General features: G+C 46.4%; 1 protein-coding gene across 1 annotated transcript in view; it reads left to right on the forward strand.

The window, feature by feature from the left end:
* LOC146796139 (GTPase IMAP family member 8-like) overlaps nt 1-20,788 on the forward strand; it is a 177,343-nt gene that overhangs the window by 63,792 nt on the left and 92,763 nt on the right. Inside the window, exon 2 of the mRNA XM_085628526.1 lies at nt 7,730-8,931. Within this exon, the coding sequence (XP_085484652.1) occupies nt 7,738-8,931 (1,194 nt within the window). The 5' untranslated portion in view covers nt 7,730-7,737. The remainder of the gene's footprint in view (nt 1-7,729; nt 8,932-20,788) is intronic.

Raw genomic sequence — 20,788 nt, forward strand, 5'->3', positions numbered from 1 at the left:
CATTTTTGAACAGGAGCCAAATGAGACAAACATCAAGGGTCCGATACACAAAGGTAAAGTTAAACCAAAGTCCAACTGTACTACTTTTCTGTATTCACAAAGGTAAGTTACAAGTAGTCTCTTTATGACTGCAGATTTTCTGGAATCTCCACATTGGGGGTGGAATCACCGCTCTTGGGGGGGATTCCACACCAAGCGTGGAGATTCCGCTTCGAGCACGGAATCTCTGCAGTCGTAAAGAAACTACTCATAACTTACCTTTGTGAATACTGAAAAGTGTTCAAGTTAGACTTTTGGTCTAAATTTAGACCTTTTGTCTAACTTTATCTTTGTGAATCAGGCCCAGCTTCTGCTCCCAGTGGGCAGGAGCTTTAAAAATACTCCCACTAGCTGGGAGCAGACATGTATTGTTTCCCTACCCACACTGATGTGGCCAGGAAAACAGAACAAGATATTGCTCCCACTCTCAGGGAGCAGCATAAATAGCTGCTCTTTCTGGGCAGGAACAATGTTGGCTCCAGCAGCATGGGGGGAGTTTGCTGGGGATGCAAAGGCCCTGGGGCTCCCCCAATGGCCTCTAACATGTGCATGGTGGGTGCCCTAGTTGGCACTGGGGCACAAACCTTAAAAGATGTGGGCTCTGGGCATTGGGTCCCCAGGGCCATAATAGGCGCCCCTCCCCTTAATATATATGTTTTGACTGCAAGGGAGGGGGTCCCCAGTTCCTGAAGGCCAATAGCAGTGTGGGGCTGGCTGCCTGTGGGGGGTTTGACACAGGGCCTAGCCATTTGAGAGGTAATCAGTGAAGTCATAAGTGGTGCCATAGAGCTAGTGGTTGGCGGTAAACTCGCAGTTTGTAGAGTTTTACCACTTCACGCTCCACTTGGAGCGCGAAATTTTCGCAAAAACTCCTCCAACCGCCTCTTGGTGGAGTTTACCAGTGCACAGCTTCACACCAAACTGTGAATATACCATGGTGTGTCAATGCTTCTAGTTCACTGAAGTAACAGGATACCCACGTCTAGCTGTGCCATCTGGTTGGCCCTCTGTGGCTTACACCTCCAACCCAAAGTAATATTCTTGTGAGTTGATGCCTCTCACTGGCAGTGGACTTGGATGTGGTGACTGCCAAGTAGGTAGATCATAACATAGGATCCATCACTGACCTGAAGGCTGCAACTATACCCCAACTCTGAAGCAGTACACAAGACTGTTGTTACACACTAAATCTGCTGCGCTTCTAAAGCTCCAACATAGTGCCTTTAAGATTAGGCGACCGGATTTTCATTATCACTTTGTGTGTACGAAGACATGAGGTCATTAACCAAAATGTAATATTGAGCTAAACGTGCAATCCAATGGGAGGGCCCCAAGGGAAATGCAAAAATAGCTTAAATTATCTGAAGGCTATCAAGAATATCTGCAAATCATTTGAGATGATGATCAATGTATTTTAGATTCATATTTATTTATATATTCAAATGGTTCCAATTCCATGAAATTAACTATCCTGTGTCACTTAGTGATGTGTAGACAGAAAAGTGTTTCATGGTTTAAGTTTTGAACGATGAGACCCAGTGCATTTTGATCACTCAAACACTCCATCAGGGGAAAGCTGTGACCTAAACATTGAGAAAACAAAGCTAAATGAACAGGGAACACTGGTCAACTGTGCACCTAACTACATCTGGTATTACAACAAACTTAAAAGTTGATTGTGCTTAAATTATAACGAAAATCATAATGTTAACCTGTATTGGAATAGGCAGGATCTGATAGTAGTCAATGATAACCAAACTAATAACAAAAGGTAAAGTGCACTTATGAGTTAAGTTACAGTGAGGCTGTTCTTGCATTAAGATGGCTCCCAGTTTGTACAGGGTGGCATCCACTGCCATGTTGGTGGGTTTCGTGAGGTCAAAGTACGATAGGGTGGTGTCGGAGGGTACTGCTTCTTTGTTCCTCTGCAAGGAAGGCTCTTGTTCCTCTCCCCACTGCCAGGTCATGGTCCATTTAGTGAGTTCGCAAAGTGGTCGGGTCAGGTTCATCAGGTCTGGGATAAACCTGCCACAGAAATTGACCATCCCTAGGAAACTCCACATTTCTGTGGTATGCTGGTGGCGCTAGGGCTTCCTGGATGTCACGCACCTCCTCCTGATCAGGGGCGATGCATTTATCAGTTCAGGTGTATCCAAAGAACCATGTGTTTTGTAATCCTGGGCAAAGCACTACGCTACGCTTGCGTAGTTTGCGAAGTGTGCTCTACTTCGCACTACGCGAATTGCACGTAGCACAGTGCAAACACGCATAGTGTAGCTTAGTACAGCGGAATTTTTTTTGCTTGCTCCCGGTCCTCAACATCAAGTTGGCGACCGCGAGCAAGCAAAATGACATCCAGGCGAGACTTTTTCCTCGTTCGCGATCAGCAACATCAAGTTGCCGATCACGAGCGTGGAAAATTAACCTCCCGGCAAGCTTCTCAACGCGGGGAGGTCAGGTTTCTCATTGCGAGTAGTCACGTTTGCTCGCGATCGCTCGCGATGAGAAACTACCAGTCCACGTTGAGAAAGCTGCCGCTCGAGTAGAAATCTAATCGAGCGGCAGAAAACGACCGCTTGCACAGTGCAAGATGCAGTTTGCACTGATTACACAGTGCAGACAAGCATCCGGCACTGTGCAATCAGTGCGAACAGCATCTTGCACAGTGCACTACGCAGTTTGTGAAGCTACACGTAGCTTGCGAAGCGCACTTCGCGTAGCTACGCGTAGCGCTACTTCGCAAACTACGCCCAGGGTTAATGCTTTGCTTTAAAAACTCACACTTCTCCCTGTGTAAGGTCATGCCAACCTCCATGACACATTGCAGTACTTCTCGTGGGTCCTGGTGGTGTTCTTAGAGTGACTTCACGTAGGCCAGGATAACATCACTCACGTTGAGAACTACAGGCAGTCTGCTGAGCATTTCCCTGATGGCATTCTGAAATAACTCAGTCGAGCTGTAGATTCTGAAGTTTAGGCGTCGGTATCGTCGCAGACCAACATGGTTTGAAAACATGGAGATGTAACGTGAGTCAAGGTGAAGTGGCAGTTGGTGATAACCTGACCTGAGGTCCAGCTTTGAGAACCACACTGCACCTTTCAACCCCCCCAATATGTCATTGATGATAGGGGTGAGGTGCTGCGTTCTGGAGGCACATACCCAAGCAGATGCACACCTACCCCTTTTGCATCAGTTTCTTCATGGCCACTATCGGAGAGAACTACAGGGTGGGGCAGGTAATCTTCTCAATTATTCCTTCCTGTTCTTACTTCTCAAGTTCCTCCTTGACTTTGTGCCTCAGGAGGAAGGCGATACGCCTGTGCCTCAGCACCACGAGTTGGATGGACTTATCGATGTGACGTGTGATTTATTTGTTCTTGAGGCAACCAATGCCGTGGAAGATTTCACTGTACTCTTCTAGGATCGTCGCAATTTCTTCCTCCTGCACCGCAAAAGCAAAAGATATCAGCTTGAGTGCTTCTGCTGTAACTCCACTTATGAGCATTCCTTGTTCTTCCTGGACTATGTACATAGTAGTGTTCACTGTCTGCTCTTGGTGAGATATCGTGGACATGAAACACCCAATGAGAGGGATGGGTGTCTTTTGCCCATCTGCAAGTGCTTAGATCTTCGCATCTCTTAGTTGGAGGCTTGGATCCATGGTGCTGTGAGTGGGTGCCAACATGAGTTCAATGGATGCCCCAGTGTCAATGATGGCCGTTATATTCTGTTTGTGGACTTGGATCTGACATCTGGGGAGGTGACGTTGATTAGGTGATGGGTTCCCACTGCGAGGATGTAATGTACCAGGTAGTCTTCTGCATCTTCATCCATGTGTCCTCTTCCCCTAGTGTCATCCACCACATGTGCAAACTCTTTCTGCATTTTAGACGATCTGCAAACCATCTCAAATGATCAACTTTCCCACAGGCTGAGCATTGTTTTCCTTTTGTTGGGCTCTCGCTCATTCGGTGTGGGGGCCCTCCACAATACTTACATTCTTTCCTCCTCTCTTGTGGATGCTTGGTTGCAGGATGGTGTGATCGCGCCTTTGCAGTGTTGATGTGCTCTGTCTTGATGGGGGAGTGAAGAGTGGCTTCCATATGCGAGGCCCCAATTCCTTGGACCTCCTCGTCAACAGGATATTGTGCAGCAGTTTTCTGCATTCTTGGAGGAACTTCTTCTGAGGTTTGCAGAATAGCATCCATGAATGATTTGAGCATGAATTTCCTCTTGTTCATCCTGGAACCTGCACATGCTTGTGAGTTACTTTAGGTGGCCTTGGAAAGTATCTAGTTACTCATCAGACTCCTGGCCAGCTTGCCTGAAATGAAATGCTTCTAGTCCCTGTTTGCCCTAGGTTTGAAATCGGCATTTAAAGCATTCATGAGGGTGACATATGTTTTGGGAGTAGCTTCCACTAGAGTTTTGTATATCCTGTGGATGTTATTTCCCCTCAAGTGCAGTAGTACGGCATTCCTCCTTTCTCAGGCAATGATCACCCCTTCAAAGTAGAAATGTAGGCAGTCCATACAGTGCTTCCACTTTGGGGCCAATGAGGATTGTGTGCCATTGACCACAAAAGGTTCAATGGGTGGTATGGTTGACATGGCTAGCAGCAGGTGATGGAATACTCCTGTGAATGCCTCTCGGCACGAGTGCTGTCACTCTTCAGTGGGATGAAGTGACAGCCGCCAGGCCGAGGGAGTGGGCATGGAGAGATGTGAGTCCATTGAACAACTTTTCTTTGGGGTGACGTACTGCGAATTGTGAAGATCTGTGTACTTATTCTTGGACACTTAAACCGGTGAAATAGTGTGGCAGTGGTCGGGCTTGGACACTTTCTTGGCTGTGCGTTTCCTTGTGTTTGACTTTTGTCACATTGCCTGGAAAGGTGTTTGGCCTCGGGAGAGGGGTGTGAGTCCCATCTACAGTGGTGCGTTGTCAGCTATCCTTTCACAACAGATAGGCAGGACTGGCAACTTTCTAGGCGAGAGTGAGCCACAAAGATAAGCATCCAGAAGCGATATGGGAGCAAGTGAGGGAGGGCCACGATGTGCTAGGCTCCCGATGCTGGCTCCTCTTGCGGAACACATGGCGTGCTGCTGTTGTGGGAACACGTGTGCTTGAGACAACATTCGGCTGGCTTCTGGGTTCCCCGGCCTCACAGTCCCCTTCTGCTTGAGCGGAGGCATAGCTGGCAGTCTTCAGCAAGGCAATTGACTGGGCACGCTGGGGGGCAGCTCACCTGGAACGCATAGGCCTCACTAACTTCCTCCATCCCGGCCCTTCACGTCCGGAGAGCATAGCGGGAACGACAACACTCCTGCGCTGCCTGACAGAATATTGGAGCAGGGTGGGCATCCTCTCTGTAGGCTTCATTCTGGCAGGATAGGTTGCGGGTTCAGCGACCAGCTGCCGTCGCCAGTGTAAAGTTGGCTGCCAGGGCTAGGAAAAAGGAAGCCAACTAACATGAGTGGTAGTCAGAGGGGTAACTCGTGCTCATGTCATGAGTGATGTAATATGTGGGGTTATAAGCAGTGCATTGCGGGGGCGTGAGTAATAGTTAGCTCAGCTAACTATAGTGGCGGAATTTCTCTGGTTTTATATGAGCGGAATGTCAGCCTAGCTATAACGTTCCTGTAACCTCTGTTTTTTTTCTGTGAATTTCTAAGGTTTTTTTAATGCAATTTTTTTAACTATAACGTCCCTGAAACCTGCAGTTATTTCAGTGAATTTCTATGGTTTTTTAACTAGCAGCTTGCGTTAGCAGAGTGGTGCAGAAAGGGGGCTGGACCTCCAACTCAGGAATTGCACTATGTAAGACTTACAGGAGGTACCAGGAGGGCTTCTTGGCCTCCAAGGTCCCTCTTGAGTAAAGCGAACTTCATCCCCCATCTAGTAGTGCGTTTGCAGAGTGGTGGAGAAAGGGGGGGCGTGGCCTCCGAAGGCCTCTTAGCAATTCCACTGTGGGGGAATTACTAGAGGTAACAGGAGGGGTGGTTGGCCCCCAAGGAGGTCCCACACATCAGGATTACTGAGTTCTGATAGCAGGCCACGCCCCCTTTATCCACCACTCCTCCTGTTACCTCCAATAGGCCCTACACAGCTGGATGTTGAGAGGTGGTCAGAGGCCACATGCCTCTCTCCACCACTCTGCAAACGGGCATCCTGGCGCACTGCTGCTTGAAGGATGCAGTCCACTTTGGTCCTGAAGCCCTCAGGACACAAGGGGACCTTATCGCCTCAACAGCAATACTCCAAGAGGAGTGTTTGCAGAGTAGTGTAAGAAGGGGCGTGGCGTTCGACCACTTCTCATCAATACCACTGTGTGGGGCTTACTGGAGGTAACCGGTGGGCTAGTTTGTCCCAAGGAACCCTCAGAATAGAAGGGGACTTCATCCCCCAACCAATAGCTCACCAGGAGGCACTTTTGCAGAGCAGTACAGAGAGGGGCGGGGCCTCCGGTGAGTTGCCGGCTTGACTTTTTTTTTTTTTTTTAGGAAGGGAGGCTCTGTGGCCCCCTGGCTCCCCTCTTTCCTTGATCGTTTTGGGCCCCGTGGGGCCCCATCCCCGGAGGCCTGACCCAGTTTAAAAAAAAAGAGAGAAAAAAAGGAAGGGGATGTGGCCCCCATCCTTGGGTCCATTTCGGCCTTGAGGACCCCATACCCCGAGGCCTGGCCATTTTTTTATCATTATCAAGGGAGGGGTCCCAGCGCCCCCCATCCCCAAGCCAATTTCGGCCCCGGGGACCCCATCCCCCCAATCAACTACATTTTTAGTACCAGGAGTTCCCTTCCCTTGGAACATCATGTGAGAGAACGGTTTCACATTGTTTTGTTGTATTTGTCAATCTCAGCTTATTATCAGTGTGAACCAAAATATGAGAATTATATACGACCTACATGTCCATACTGGAATCGGATTTGTATACTTGCTCAATGCATTTACTAATATGACTTCGCAGCAGAGGAGCCAGGTTCACCAAATTATTGGCAGGCCACAGTCCTTATCATCAGGTCCACCGGGACGCCAGGTGCCCAGAGTGCCCCATATGATGGTCTTACTCACATCTACGATGGTCCATTGTAAAGTCTCTGGAATGAAAGAACTCACCCTAACTCAAGAACACTAAATAAGCAATGCAGTTATTATTTTTTGGACTGTGCCAATCAACTAGATCTGGATCCCCAAGCTTGCCTTCCCTTGATTCCCAAAAACAGGGACCAAATCATAATAAAAATAGGAGGAGGGGAAATTAGCATAGGCAAAGTGCATCAATGTCTCTTTATCATATAAAGTGCTGTCAATCCCTTGCCACATCCTTATTGCAGTCACAGATGAGGTAAAATGTTAGCTATGTGTATTATATTTATGCAAGTAAACATGTTTTTCAATGCATATTTTCATGTTTTCCTTTTAGCCTAAAGTGGCCTCCTGACTATTTACACGCTATAAAATATGTATTTCCAAGTAGAAACGTGAAAACAACATGTAGGTGTTTTGACGAATGTAAATCACATTCACATTGCACTTTTTCACCATCTAATGTAAACGCTCTGCTTTGATTGTTACAATAATGCTTATCTGCGAAAGGTTTGGGAAACGAGAGATGGCTTTGATTTGAGAGGTTTATTTTTATAATAATTAGTGCTTTGGTATTCATGCATGTTATATTTTTCCTAACAGGTCTCACGATGGATAGCAGGCACACTGAACAATCGGAACTGCGCTTGGTTCTTGTTGGCAAAACCGGAGCTGGCAAAAGTGCTTCTGGAAATACTATCCTGGGTAAAAAATTATTTTCTTCAAGTGACGTTTCGGTGGATAAGGCATGCAGGGATCAGTCAATCACGTGGAAAGGGAGGAATGTTGTTGTTGTGGACACGCCGCCCTTCTTTGACACAGAGCTTACTCCTGCACAGGTTGTGCAAGAGATCAAAACATGTGTCACCACCGCATCACCAGGCCCACACGCCATATTGCTGGTGGTGAAGATTGGCAGATTCACCGAGGAAGAGAAAACGACTACTGAGAGAATCCTAGATTCTTTCGGGGAGCAAGCAGCAAAGTACATGATGGTCCTTTTCACGAGAAAAGATGATTTAGAAGATGTCTCCATTGAACATTACTTAAGTAGCTCAAGTAACAGAAGTCTGCATGAGCTGATGGACACATGTGGTAACCGATTCTGTGCCTTTAACAACAGAGCGCCCCCAGAGGAAAGAGAGGAGCAGGTCAATGAGCTTCTCACCATGATTGAGGAGATGGTGAAGAAAAACAATGGGGCTTGCTACACTCCCGAGATGTATGAGCAAGCTATGAATATTCACCTGGAGAAACTAGAGGAGAGAAACAGACAAAGGAAAGGCCCACTTAAAGTACTAGAAGAAAAACTGCAGCAGCAGTTTGAAGAGGAAAAGAAGAAAATGCTAGAGGAAGTGAAGGAGAGGGAAAAAGAATTACGAATTATATCTGCAAGTGGGAATCTGCTGAAAAACAATAAACATGAAGTTTTGAAGCAAGAAAATGAAACAGGAAAGGAGTCATGCTGTCAGCTTCAGTATCCGCAAAATGCAAAGTATATGAGACAAGGGACACCAGAGACAATGACAGGAAAAGAGATCATGGCAAATCGCATGCAACAGAATGTAATGGAGGAGCTACAACAAACAATTTCCAAAGGACAGACGCACAACTTTGAAGTTCGAGCAAAAAGCCAAGATGAAGCAGAAAAGACAAAATATTTTGGCAAACACCAGCAAACATTTCATGCGAACACCACGATCACATCTGATAATGCTGAGAACAACGAGAGTGAAACAGTAAACAGATATGACAAAACACAGGAAGAGAAGAGTCAAGAACAAAAAGTGCAACATACTTCACATGTAAGAAAAATTAAATATTTTATAAACACTTGGGCTTCCGGGATCCGAAGGGTTGGTAATGAAAATGAGCAATGTCGTTGGAAATAGAAAATCTAAGGGAACTCAGCGGATCTGGTGTCTTTCATCCAGTTCAAGAAGTGGGGAGAGTGAGGAATAGCTAGAGGGACAGGGTGCCAAATTACATATTCTCCCCACAATATCCTTTTTTTTAAAAATCTGGCGACATGGCTCCCCACAGTTACTGATTCTCATAGTTCGGTAACTTTGGAAAGCTGGTGTAATTAACAGGCTACACTCCTGGACCCCCATAATAAGGCCTACAGTGGAACGCTCAATGAACAGCTGGGTATGGGTCAGAAATAATACTTTTTCACATCATTGCAGTGATATGTGCAAAAATGCCTTTATGGTAGAAATACTTGTATCTATTGCTTGTTCTGTAACTCTTTACTATGATATTTTGCATGGTAATTAATATTTGAAGCTTAGGAAGTGTACCTTTGATTAGAGATTTTGAGATTCCTGACAGGTTGTCCATTGAGCATTCCATAGGGAAAAAAGAGCAGAAATCCAGTTCATATATTTTGCAAATGAACGATATTGTAGGCAAATGTCAAACATATTGAGGGGCAACCTGTGCAGCATTTCCCCGACTGTGCTTTCTGTGCTTTTGCAATGAGTCCTGGTCAGAGGTAAGTTGGAATTCAGCAGGACACTTATGAGTGCCCTTTATTTAAGTGTCGAATTACAACATAAAGGCAGTGCTGGGCTCCCATTGCAAAATGTGCATCTATTCCTGACCACTTGCATTTAATTCGTTTTTAGGTCTTTTGCTACAGACAACTTCATGCACAGCGCTCCAATCTACACATTAAGGTTTAAATAGGTGCAATGGAGAGCAGTGCACACTGAGTTACAGACCGCGCCTGGGTCTGACAAACTCTCAGTCCCCATGCCTGATTCAGAGGCGGGAAGACAGTAAACATTAGGTCGTCAAAAAACTCCATCAAGTCCTCGGAGGAAGCAAGTGCCCCTGGAGGAAGGGCATTGGACCACCTTCCGTATTTAGGCTTGAGGCTGGATGTTGTAGGGTCCTTTCTTTCTGTCAATTCAGAGGTGGATAAAAAATGGTCCCCACCCCCTGGAGAAAACTCCCAGGATGTGGGGGTCATTCGCTTTTTATGTTTCAGAAATAAAGCCCTGCTTCTGGAGCTTGTTTCTGAGAAACAAAAAAGTTTTAAAGTTTGGTAAATGGCAGTCAAAATCGAAGAGGGGTGCCCCCAATTCTTTTGTACCTTGAAGGGAACCAGCGTGATGGTGGCTCCTTTCACGGTACTGAGAGGACTTCTGGGCCAGGGGTGTGGTGCATGGTCGTCTGTCAAGGTAGCGGAGGTTGGACGAAGTCCCACATGCCAAAATTCTAAATCAGGCTCTTAGTGCTTACCTTGCCTGCCCAAGTCCATGTCGGCTTGTCATGTTTGGTGGCTTGCCTTTTATTGTCTGATGAAACCAATATGTTTTAGCTGGCACAAATTAAAATTGTACTTGAGTATTCTGCTGGTAATAGTGAATAGATACTCAGAAATGTGTGCCGCAGATTAATGTGCTAGCAACTATTTAAGCAGCTATCTGGGAACTGTAATAGGCCATGCCTATTTTGTAGTGCACTCTGCAAGATGGCCGCTCCAGAATTACATCTGTGGCAGAGGGAGGTGTGTTTTTATTGATCTCCAATTGATTGCCATTAGTTTCGAAATATGTTAGCTGCATAACACTCCCTAGCCATGAAAGGGAATAAACTCACATGGCAGAAATGTGGCACTGTGTATTATTCTGATTATTATTTGTTATGGAAACTGTTTCCTCAAAGTAAAAGTGCACTATGGCAAACATAGCTGATAAAAGGGACTATTGGAAGAAGTTTCACTGCTGATACCTAGTGGTGTTGCTTGTGATTGTTTTCAAATATGAGCATATGGACGGAAGCAGCCCAGGCACCCATACTTAATGTAAATGGAAGCAAATAAAACCAGTGCCTACCACAACCAAACAGCTGCTGCTCTTATGGGTGTAGGGTTGTAGGAATGATGGAATGAATGAATGAATACTTTATTGTATGATTACCTAAAATCATTTACAATACAATACATGTTACTTTCATAGTTCAAACAGTATATTAGTAAAAAAAGCATCTAAAAACGCTAGGAATGATGGTGTGAAAAATTGCTGGTCCCAAACCTTTGCCGTACAATTGTGCTGCTGAGCCACTCCGCTGGAGGATCTTCTACTTGCAATGCAAGTGGCAACTAAAAATCCCTGTTGAGACCCACAAATAAACTCTGTCTTTGTTGTTGCTGCAGTAATTGATAGGGTTCGACTACTGCAGTTGCTTATATGTGGATCTTTCTGTGCCTCACAGACCAGAGTCCAGATTTACTAACATTTTGCATCAGGGTTATGTCACTACTTATACACAGCCCCATGCAAAATCTATTTTGGGAATTACTAAGCCATGTAAAGCCCAATTTGCATGGCTTTCCATGGCTTAGTAAAAGAAAAGTAACACAAGGCAGCGAATAGCACAGCCTTGCATTACTTTGTGTCAGAGAGGTGTTCCACGGGTGGAGCATGGACTTTCCAGTACATCCACCCATAGATTTTATTGCAAACTCAGATTGACTAAATCAGTTAACTTGAGTCGGTGCCTAATGAAGAGAAATGTAATAAGGAGAAATATCCTAATTTCTCTTCATTATTTTCTCTTTCAATGTGTTTTACATTCTACAGCACACATGATGTATCGTCAGGATAAGGTCAGCCGGAGTCGGGAAGCACTGATCCCTGAGCACAAGCCCACTGGTTCTGTGTGAAACAGTCCTCAGAAAGGACGTCCGTCCCTACTTGTGAGACTGCTGCACCAGCCATTGAAAAATGTGAAGCAGCCGCCTTGCAGAAGATTTGTCTGCAGGGTTGGTACTAGCATCCACAGAAGAGACCCATAGAGTTGCCAGTGTGCATGCTCTTCCAGGAGCAAGAGAGAGGCCATATGGAGATGAAGCGAGCTGGCTGCCCAAGTGCACCAACTCCACCAAAAATTGAGTGACTAAACCTCTCTTAGTGAGAATAAAATGTGAACTATGAAAGACTGAGTGTACGTTAGCTTCTGTCCCTGAGCATAATCACACTACTGCCCAGAAAAATCAAGAGCATGTGTTTTCCTCTTTGTTAGATATTGTGTTGTAGGTTGACTGGAGTATGAGCCCAGCAACAAAAATCCTGGTCAGGGTAAAATGTAGGCAAAACCTAAGTTAACTTATGGTACCTTGGCACAGAGCAGTTATGCTTAGCTTAGAGGCAATGTGTAAAGTATTTGTTCAACACTTTAAATAGCAAAACAGTGAAATCACCACACAAAAAAGATTTCACACCAGGAATGAGGGGGAGGGAAAGGGTCTTATCATATGGTGGAAGATAGGCCTTGCAGTAGTGAAAAATGACGTTCCAAGTTTTTTCACTATCATACCACGTGAACTTAATGGTGCATATCCTGCCTCTTAAATGCATTGCACCCTGCCCTCAATGTTGTTTGGGGCCTACTTTAGGTGTGGCTTATATGAATTAAAAGGGAAGGTTTGGGGCTTGGAAACGTTTTATTTCGCCAGGTCGACATGGCTGTGTAAAACTGCACACACATGCTCTGCAGTGGCAGGCCTGAGACATGGTTTATGGGCTACTTCAGTGGGTGGCACAATCGGTGCTGAAGGCCCACTAGTTGCACTTAATATACAGGTCCTGTATACTGGAGTACCCCTTTACTAGGGACTTAGAAGTAAATTAAATATGCTAATCCAGGATGAACCAATCTTCCCATATTTAGGGGAGACAGCACAAGAACCTTAGCACTGATTAGCATTGGCAAAGTGCATGCATTCCTAAAGCCAGCAAAAAACCAGGTCAGACAAGTGGATGAGGTTGGAAAAAAAGTTAGTGGGAAGACCACTCCAAGGCTGACAGGTCTAATATGTGTCCCTCTCAGCTGAAAGTGGGGAGAACTATTCAACCCCTTGGGAGCTCTTTTTCGCTAAGGTGGAAGAATCTGGCGAGATCTGCATTGGCGTGGTCTGACTCCCGATGATGCTCCACCATAAAGTCCAATCCCTGTTGAGAGATGGACTACCTCAACTGTGTGGGATTCTCACCCCTTATCTGCATGAGCCATCTGTAGGGTCTGTAGTCTGTGTGAACCTGGAAGTGAGCCCCAAACAGGCCTAGTCTCAACTTCTTCAGTGCCCAGACCACAGCACAAGGATCTCTTTCAAAGGCACTGGACTTCTGTTCCCTTGGAAATAATCTCCTACTAATGAATGCTACCAGTTGGTCAAGGCCCTGCTCATTCAGCTGTGTGAAGACTGCCCATCTGCCATGCTCTGAAGCGTCCATCTGCACGAATAACTGTTTGGAGAAATCAGGTACCTTGAGTAGAGGTGCTGTCACCATCACCCTTGATGGTATCAAAGTTTTTCTGACACACCTTTGTGCAGATCGCCAATCTAGGCTACTTCTTGAAAGTCCGCTCAGTTAAGGGGCCACAGTTGTGCAATAACCCTTAACAAATATTCAGTAGTAGCCTGTACGGCATAGGAAGTCTCTCACTTCTGTCTGATTTTTAGGTGGTTGACAGGCCAAGGTAGTTTGAATCTTGGCTTGAAGGAGCTGCACCATTCCCCACCTCGTAAGTGACCCAGATAAACCACTGAACCCTGTCTGATCTGGCACTTACTGGTCTTGATTCTCAGGCCTGCCTGTTGCATGGCCTGAAGCACCCAGTGGAGGAGATGCAGGTGTTCCTCCCAGCTGGAACTGCAGAGAGCAATGTCGTCTACGTAGGTGGCACAAAAGGCTTCCTTAACTGACAAGACCCTGTTAACAAACCTTTGGAAAGTGGTGGGGGCATGCTTCAAGGCACAGGGCATCACCTGAGATTGAAAGTGGCCCTCTGGGGTTGAAAATGCTGACCTCTCTTTGACCCCCTCAGTCAGAGCATTCAGCCAATTCCCTGATGTCAAATCAAAGGTACTGAGGAATTTGGCAGCACCTACCTTGTCAATGAGCTCACCACCTCCAGCTCTGGGAATGGGGTGGGATTCTGTCCTGGTGACGGAACTGACTCCCCAGTAGTCCACACAGAACATGAGTTCTAGAGTGGCACCTGGTGTGGCACCTTAGGTACCATCACAACAGGGCTTGTTGAAAGACTATTGGAGGTCTTAATCAACCCTAATGGCAACATCTTGGAGACCTCACCCTGATGCTGGCCCTTACTCTGTTTGACTATCTGTAAATTTTACTCTTTACTGGTTAACTGTCTCCATTGTCAATTTCATGGATGCACAGATTTGTGATTCCAGGGGTGAGTGAAAACAGTGAGGCAAACTGTCCCAGCAACTGATAAGAGTCACCCTGATGTTCTGGGGTCAGGGTGGAAGAGAGGTTGACTCACTCCACTGGTCCATTGTGTTCCTGTGCAGAGTAGGTCAGGGGAAGGTTTGCTCACCTCTACCATCATCCCCTTCTCTTTCTCGAGAAGCATGCTGACTTCGGTCCTCTCGAAGTAAGGCTTGAGTCTATTCACATGAAGAACCCTTAGAGGGTTCCTAGGGGTCTCAATATCACCCTTTTTGCTCCTTGATTTCATATGGGCCCGTCCAGTAGCCCTGGAGAGCCCTGGGCTCTACTGGCTCCATGACCCATACTTTATGGCCTGGCTGAAACTCTACAAGAGTGGACTGCTGTTCATATTAGAGGTTTATGACTTTTTGACTGGCAACCACATTCTTTTTGTCTTTTTCCAGAAGCAATGCATCTGGTTGTGGAGTGCCAGCATGTAGCTGATCACATTCTGGGGAAGGGGGTTTCCTGGAGCTTGCTCCCACCTCTCCTTGACAAGCCTCAGAGGTACCCTAACAGGGTCGCCATAGAGGAGTTCAAAGGGGCTGAACACTACTTCTTTCTGTGGCACCTCCCCGTAGGCAAAGGGAAAGTATGGCAAGAGAATGTCCCACTTACTGATGCCCTCCAAGGTCTTGTTGAATCTCTTCCCAAGACCATTGGTTTTGGGGTGATAGAGTGCAGTGAACATGTGAGATACACCACACTCATGCCACATGGACTTCATGTTTGCAGACATGAAGTTAGTGCCACTGGGCATAATTTAGTAGCTGGCGGGCACACCACCAGCCCACGCTGGCGGCAGTCAGGAAAACGCCAACAAGCAGGCTGCATCCCAAACGCTATATTGAGATATCACCACTGGGCTGGTGGTGTGCCTACGGCACAGTCATCGCAGTGGAATGCTCCGGCTGTAGTTAAGAGCCGTAGCCAATGCTAGCCATGCTGTAATGCATCTGGGCGCAGTGTTTCCATGCAGCACGGTCTGCAGGAGCAACAGTGTGCACACCCGTGCAGATGGCACACATAGTGTCACCATAAACATGTCTTCATGACACTCTCGCCCTGGAGACATGGTTCACCCCAGAACCTGACTTTCAACCAACCTTTTCAGGATGGGGTCCCCGCCATAAAAAAGTCAGTGGAAAGGCAGGTCGTAATGACCATGGTGGTGCAGAGGCCCGACACCGCCGCCATTCACCTAAGCTGACCACACTACCGCTAAAGCTCAGCTTTTGGCAGAGGAGGTGGTCTGGTGGTGGTCTCACTGCGAGCATCACAATCCGGCAGTCAGACCGCCTGGTAGGCAAGCAGTTAGACCGCCAAAAATCCATTGTGGTCCCAGGACTGCAACATCTAAATAAGGCAAGATAGCGTTTTCCATTGTGCGAAACCTCTCTTCAAAAGCACTGCCTTGATTCCCAAAAGGCGGAAGTAATCAGTGTTCAGAAATATTTGACAAATGTAATGTAATTTTTTGTGGTATTTGCTTGATTTAATTCATCAAGACATCAAACATTTCGAAATGATCAAAGTGCTCAAGAAGAGCAATATTCAATTAAACAGCAGCATATCCTTTTGTCAAAAAACAAATACATCATGTAAATGTTCACAGATGCCCTTGACACCTTTCACGGGCAGCCATGGACCAAGTGGTCAGACAGACCCACTCAGGCAGTCCCAACATCTCCAAGTGTGACCTGAGATCTACCTCCCTCCATATACTATGCTCCAGGTGGTTGCCCAACTCTCTAAAGCAAATACTGAGCATGTGATCTCTCATGATTACATTGTAGAACCCAACACAATTATTTACATTGCTGCCGTGCACCCAATCATTCTGTGTCTTGTTGGAGTAGTCCACAAAATCTACTCAGGATTGGTTAGGGAGCTTCTGGCTGTCCCTGAATATTTGGCAATACTTCTCAGGGTTCAGCCCAGATTTGGATATTAAAATGGCCTTCGTAGAGGCTTGGTTTATTCACCGGCCTCTAATGTATGAAGTGTGCCCCTTTCCAGAGTAGGCATGTGGTTCCACAGACTACCCCTTCAGTGCTCCTGAGGAAACCTGAGAACCTTCAGTGTAACTTCATAAGCAGAAAACCATTTGTCAATGTCATCTCCCACCACATAACTTGGCATCAAATCCTTGGATATGGAAAACATTTTCTCTCCTTCAAGTATTGCAGGTATGCTGTCACCATCACTGCTGTCGCCATCATACTATTTATCTGGCCTTGATAGCAAGCTCTTTTATGCTCCTTTTCTGAGCCAACAACAACATTTTCTACTCCAAGGTCCATTCAGACTTTTTCTCCTCTGCCTTCTTTTTTATTTTAGACATATGCAGCTTGAATTCTCTCTCCTCCCTCCTCTACACCAGTTCCTTGGGGGATAGGCTGCGGGATCAGACACCCCTCCCTGCCCTGGCAGGAAGCTCCATATCAGGTGTCACCCCCTCACCACTGCAGATGTTTCCTCAGAAGGGTTATCCTCCAATCGAGGATTATCAATATCATTAAGATCTTGTTTGCAAAGAGGTGTTTTGTGTGTCATCCCCTAAACTCCCTGTCATTTTTATCAGGATATTGTCTAAATAGTTGAGCCAGTGGTTCAACTGTGAGTTCAAAGAGGAGTGGTTAGATTTGACACCACTGTCTTGTACGAAAGCTAAGCCGAAAACATCAGGTCTGAATACAATTTACCACTTTTTTTTATTTTAGGGTTGCAGAGTTTGACTACATGTAGTTTTGCTTAGACAGTCTTATATCAACTTTCCCCAGGCCTTTTTGGAGAAAAAAACATTCAACCACATTTAAAGCTTTCTTTGCGTCAGTCGCCAGTATTATTGTCGAAATGAATCTCCTAATGGAATATATCATCAAGTGTAGCCATCTTAGTTAATTATCAAATGTTTGCTGGTTATTTGTTAACCTTGTCTGTTCTGGTTCTACTAGGTAGGGCATGCAGTCTTCCAGTTTGTATGTGACAACTTTCAGGAATATTTTTAAAATATTCATTTAGATGAGATATATGCCTATATGAGATGCATTGTTCTTTAGGATTCCCTGAGTTATATATGAACATGATTTTATTATGTCCGTTCCTTCCATGGTTTTGGTCATCATGCCTCTTTCTCGGAAGGTGCTTACAGTTTGGTTAATTGCTGAGCTATTAGCAAACAGATAAGTTATAGAAGACTATTGGTTAGGAGATCAGGTCCAAGCGATTTATTGGAGGGGAGAATATTTAGGTTTATTTCTAACTCCTGCAACAAAATCTCCTTTTTCAGATCTTGTCTTGTGTATTGTGTCTAAGAAGTGCACTGGCATGAAAAATCGTTTAGATCATGTGCACCTGAATTTTGGCTTTTATCATGTTCCTGGTGGAATGAGTCGAAGGCCATTTGTCTCGCCTTTTCTGTGTTTGTCAATGAGTCATGTGTTTGTTTAATGTTGAGTTTACGGAAAAGGTCTTTGGCGCTTCTGAGCAGGACCTTAATTTATCAGCCCTGTTGACTTTATCATAAAAGTGTTGTTTTAATCTTAACAATGCTTTCTCCATTTGCCACTTTAAAGTTAGGTCTATCTGACTCCTCAATTGAGTTTCCTCTCCATGTAAAGCCAACTTTTCCCCCTCACTCTATTATTTTACCTTAGTTTTAAGTTCCTCCTCCTGTTTTTTTTCGCTAGTGACCAGTTATATAGTTGATTTACATCGAGTGCTATTACTTTGCCTCCAATGACAATCTTCAAGGATTCTTAAACAGTGGATAATGAAACTTCCCTAGTTTGATTAACTTTGAACTATTCTTGTGGGGTGTGGCCAGGGATCGAAGTTGGCGGTCGAGCCTCTGTAGAGTTCCCACGAATCCCCAAAAAAACCAGCACCATCCGGACAGTGGTGCCCCAGGGCCTGTCAGTTTGCCTGAGGGTTGCCCCGGGGCTCATCCTGCTGTTGTCTGGATGGAACTTTGGATTAGCTACACTGCTAAGAGGCTGTCCAAGATATGTGGTCCAAAGATGATGGCCCATCCTTGGCTTGCGGTGAGAAGACAGAGAGGTACCGTGACTAGACCCTGGGCCACCACAGGCTGCATGTGCCCCTCCTTTGTTTTAAGCGGCAGGCCCTCTGGGACCCTGTCCTGGTGTGGCCGGTAGATCTGCAGTGGCTGAGGGAGAGAGCTCCTGTATGGCGGTTGAGTCTTGAGAGGCAAGGAAGCAGCTGAGCCCTGGTGGCCTGGAGGAGTATCCACGGTAGGAGCGGGGGGCTCTCCTCTTACAGCGAGGCTGAGCCCTGAGTGCTGTGCTTTAAGCCTGCAATTGGTAGTTGCTAGTGCCCCTCCTGATCCTCAGGCCCAATGTGAGGGCCTGGGGATCACAGGTGAGATAAAGAAAATGGCCTGGCCACCTGTGACCGACCACTTTGTGGCAGCACTATGGACACCAGGCTGCTTAAGGATCTCCTGAGAGCGGAGCTGAGGAAGAGAGGATTTGCAGTGAGGGAAGGCTGTGTGTGGGAACTTCCATGATCTGAGAGGGTTGACAGGCACTTCTGATGAGCTTGTGACCAGGCATGGGGGCAGAGTGAGCCTGAGCCCATTTCCCTTCAGAATCCTGGCATGAGGGGAGCGTAGCTGATGGGTGCCCTGACTTTTTGAGTTGATGTGTACTTTGGCTGGGAGGGCTCTGACAGTTGGGGGTTAGTAGCATGGATTTAACAGTGTTCTAGGCCCAATCTGGCATTGAATGGGGCCACACCATTTCTTACTCACCCTTCTCCACACATGAACATCATGATGGTTAAAGGAGGGGCGGCAAGAAATCAACAGGGGGCCATGGACAGGTACACCAAGGTTACATCAGTGGAACATACGGTGGAATCCGGGGGCATGGAAGGGGGCCCTTCTTGACAAAGGGAAGAACAGACAGCCTCAGCAGTATTTCTGGCCATTAATGAGTCCTGGAAAGCCCTGGAGTCCCGACTGGACAGAGTAGGTGTGGAGGTGACCCTCGTTCATCAGGACTTACAGAAACTGATAGAGCACCTGACGGAGGTCGAGAAGAGGGCCTCCACAGTGGAGAATGATCTTAGAGCATAGAGGTCTGAGTTTTTTCAGACTCTGGGAGGTGGCCCTTCATCTGAAGAAACGGGTGGAGAACGTGGAAGGTAGATTGAGGTGTAACATTTTGTGCCTAGTGGGGTCCTAGGAGGCTGGGAGAGAGTCCACCCTGAACATGTTTTCTCTCATTGGTACAGCTCCTGAATGCCAGAGGACTGGGTATCCCCCTGCTTTGTGATAGAGAGAGTGCACAGATCACTTGCCTAGTTGCCTCACCCTGGTGCCCCTCCCTGTCTGGAGATTCTCAGACACCTTAATTACATGGACGGAGATGTGATCTTGGCTGTTGCCCGTGGCAAGCAGATTGTACAATTGGAGTCCAGCAGGGTGATGATTTTTCGGGAATATACACAACTTTTGCAGAAACAAAGGTGGAGCTTCACGGTGTAAACAAAGCTCAGGGTAATGCAAATGTTGTGTATCCAGCATGATTGTGAGTCATTTTCCAGTCGAATACTTTGTTTTATGATTCCCAAGAGGATGCCTGGTAATGGGTTGAGGAGAAACCCACCGTGAGATGGAGTGGCCGACAGTCATCCCCGTAGAAAGCCACAGCGTGATAGGAAAAGTGGAAAATGGAGACTTGCATGTTCTGCAACAGGGAGCCTGTGTCAATAGAGGTGTCCTTCATATCGGAGGAAGATCCCCTGGATGTGGTAAGCCCTACACCTGGGGAGACTGGAGAACACCTGGGACTGCCGCTGATATGCATGTCATCGGAGGGGACTTCAGCGCAGTCTTGGGCAATACTATGGACAGGCCTGTCTCCCGGCCCTCACATACACTCTCCCCAACCCCCCTGTCTCGGGATAGCTGCTCACAAATACATATTTTGGAAAAAGGTAACCTTAAAGATGGCCTCTATTCTGGGGGTGCAGATCCTCCACTCTCCCCATTTTCTTATGCTGGATATATCTAATGATGCAGATATTCCTAAGAAACAGCTCCTATTTTGTGCATTGGGTTTTGCCCCGGCAAAAGTGCGATATTGCAAACAAATGGAGTAGCCCGCCCCCCCCCCCACACTGAACCAAAGGGGTCATTGTATGATGCAATGTATGAAGGTAGAGAGTGTCATTTATTTTGACAGGGGGTGTCCAAAGAAATTTGACAGAGTCTGGAACCCATGGAGAGAACACTTTGGATTAGGATGAGCTACTAGTGCCTCCCAGGACACCTGGAGTGGTGGAGGGGAGAGTGGACAAGAAAAAGAATGACAGTAGTTGAGGGTGTCCTGTTATTTAGGTGGCCTAATGGGGCATCCAAAGGAATGTGGATAATGAAGTT

The sequence above is a fragment of the Triturus cristatus genome, chromosome 10, assembly GCF_964204655.1.
Source record: "Triturus cristatus chromosome 10, aTriCri1.1, whole genome shotgun sequence".
NCBI lineage: Eukaryota > Metazoa > Chordata > Amphibia > Caudata > Salamandridae > Triturus > Triturus cristatus.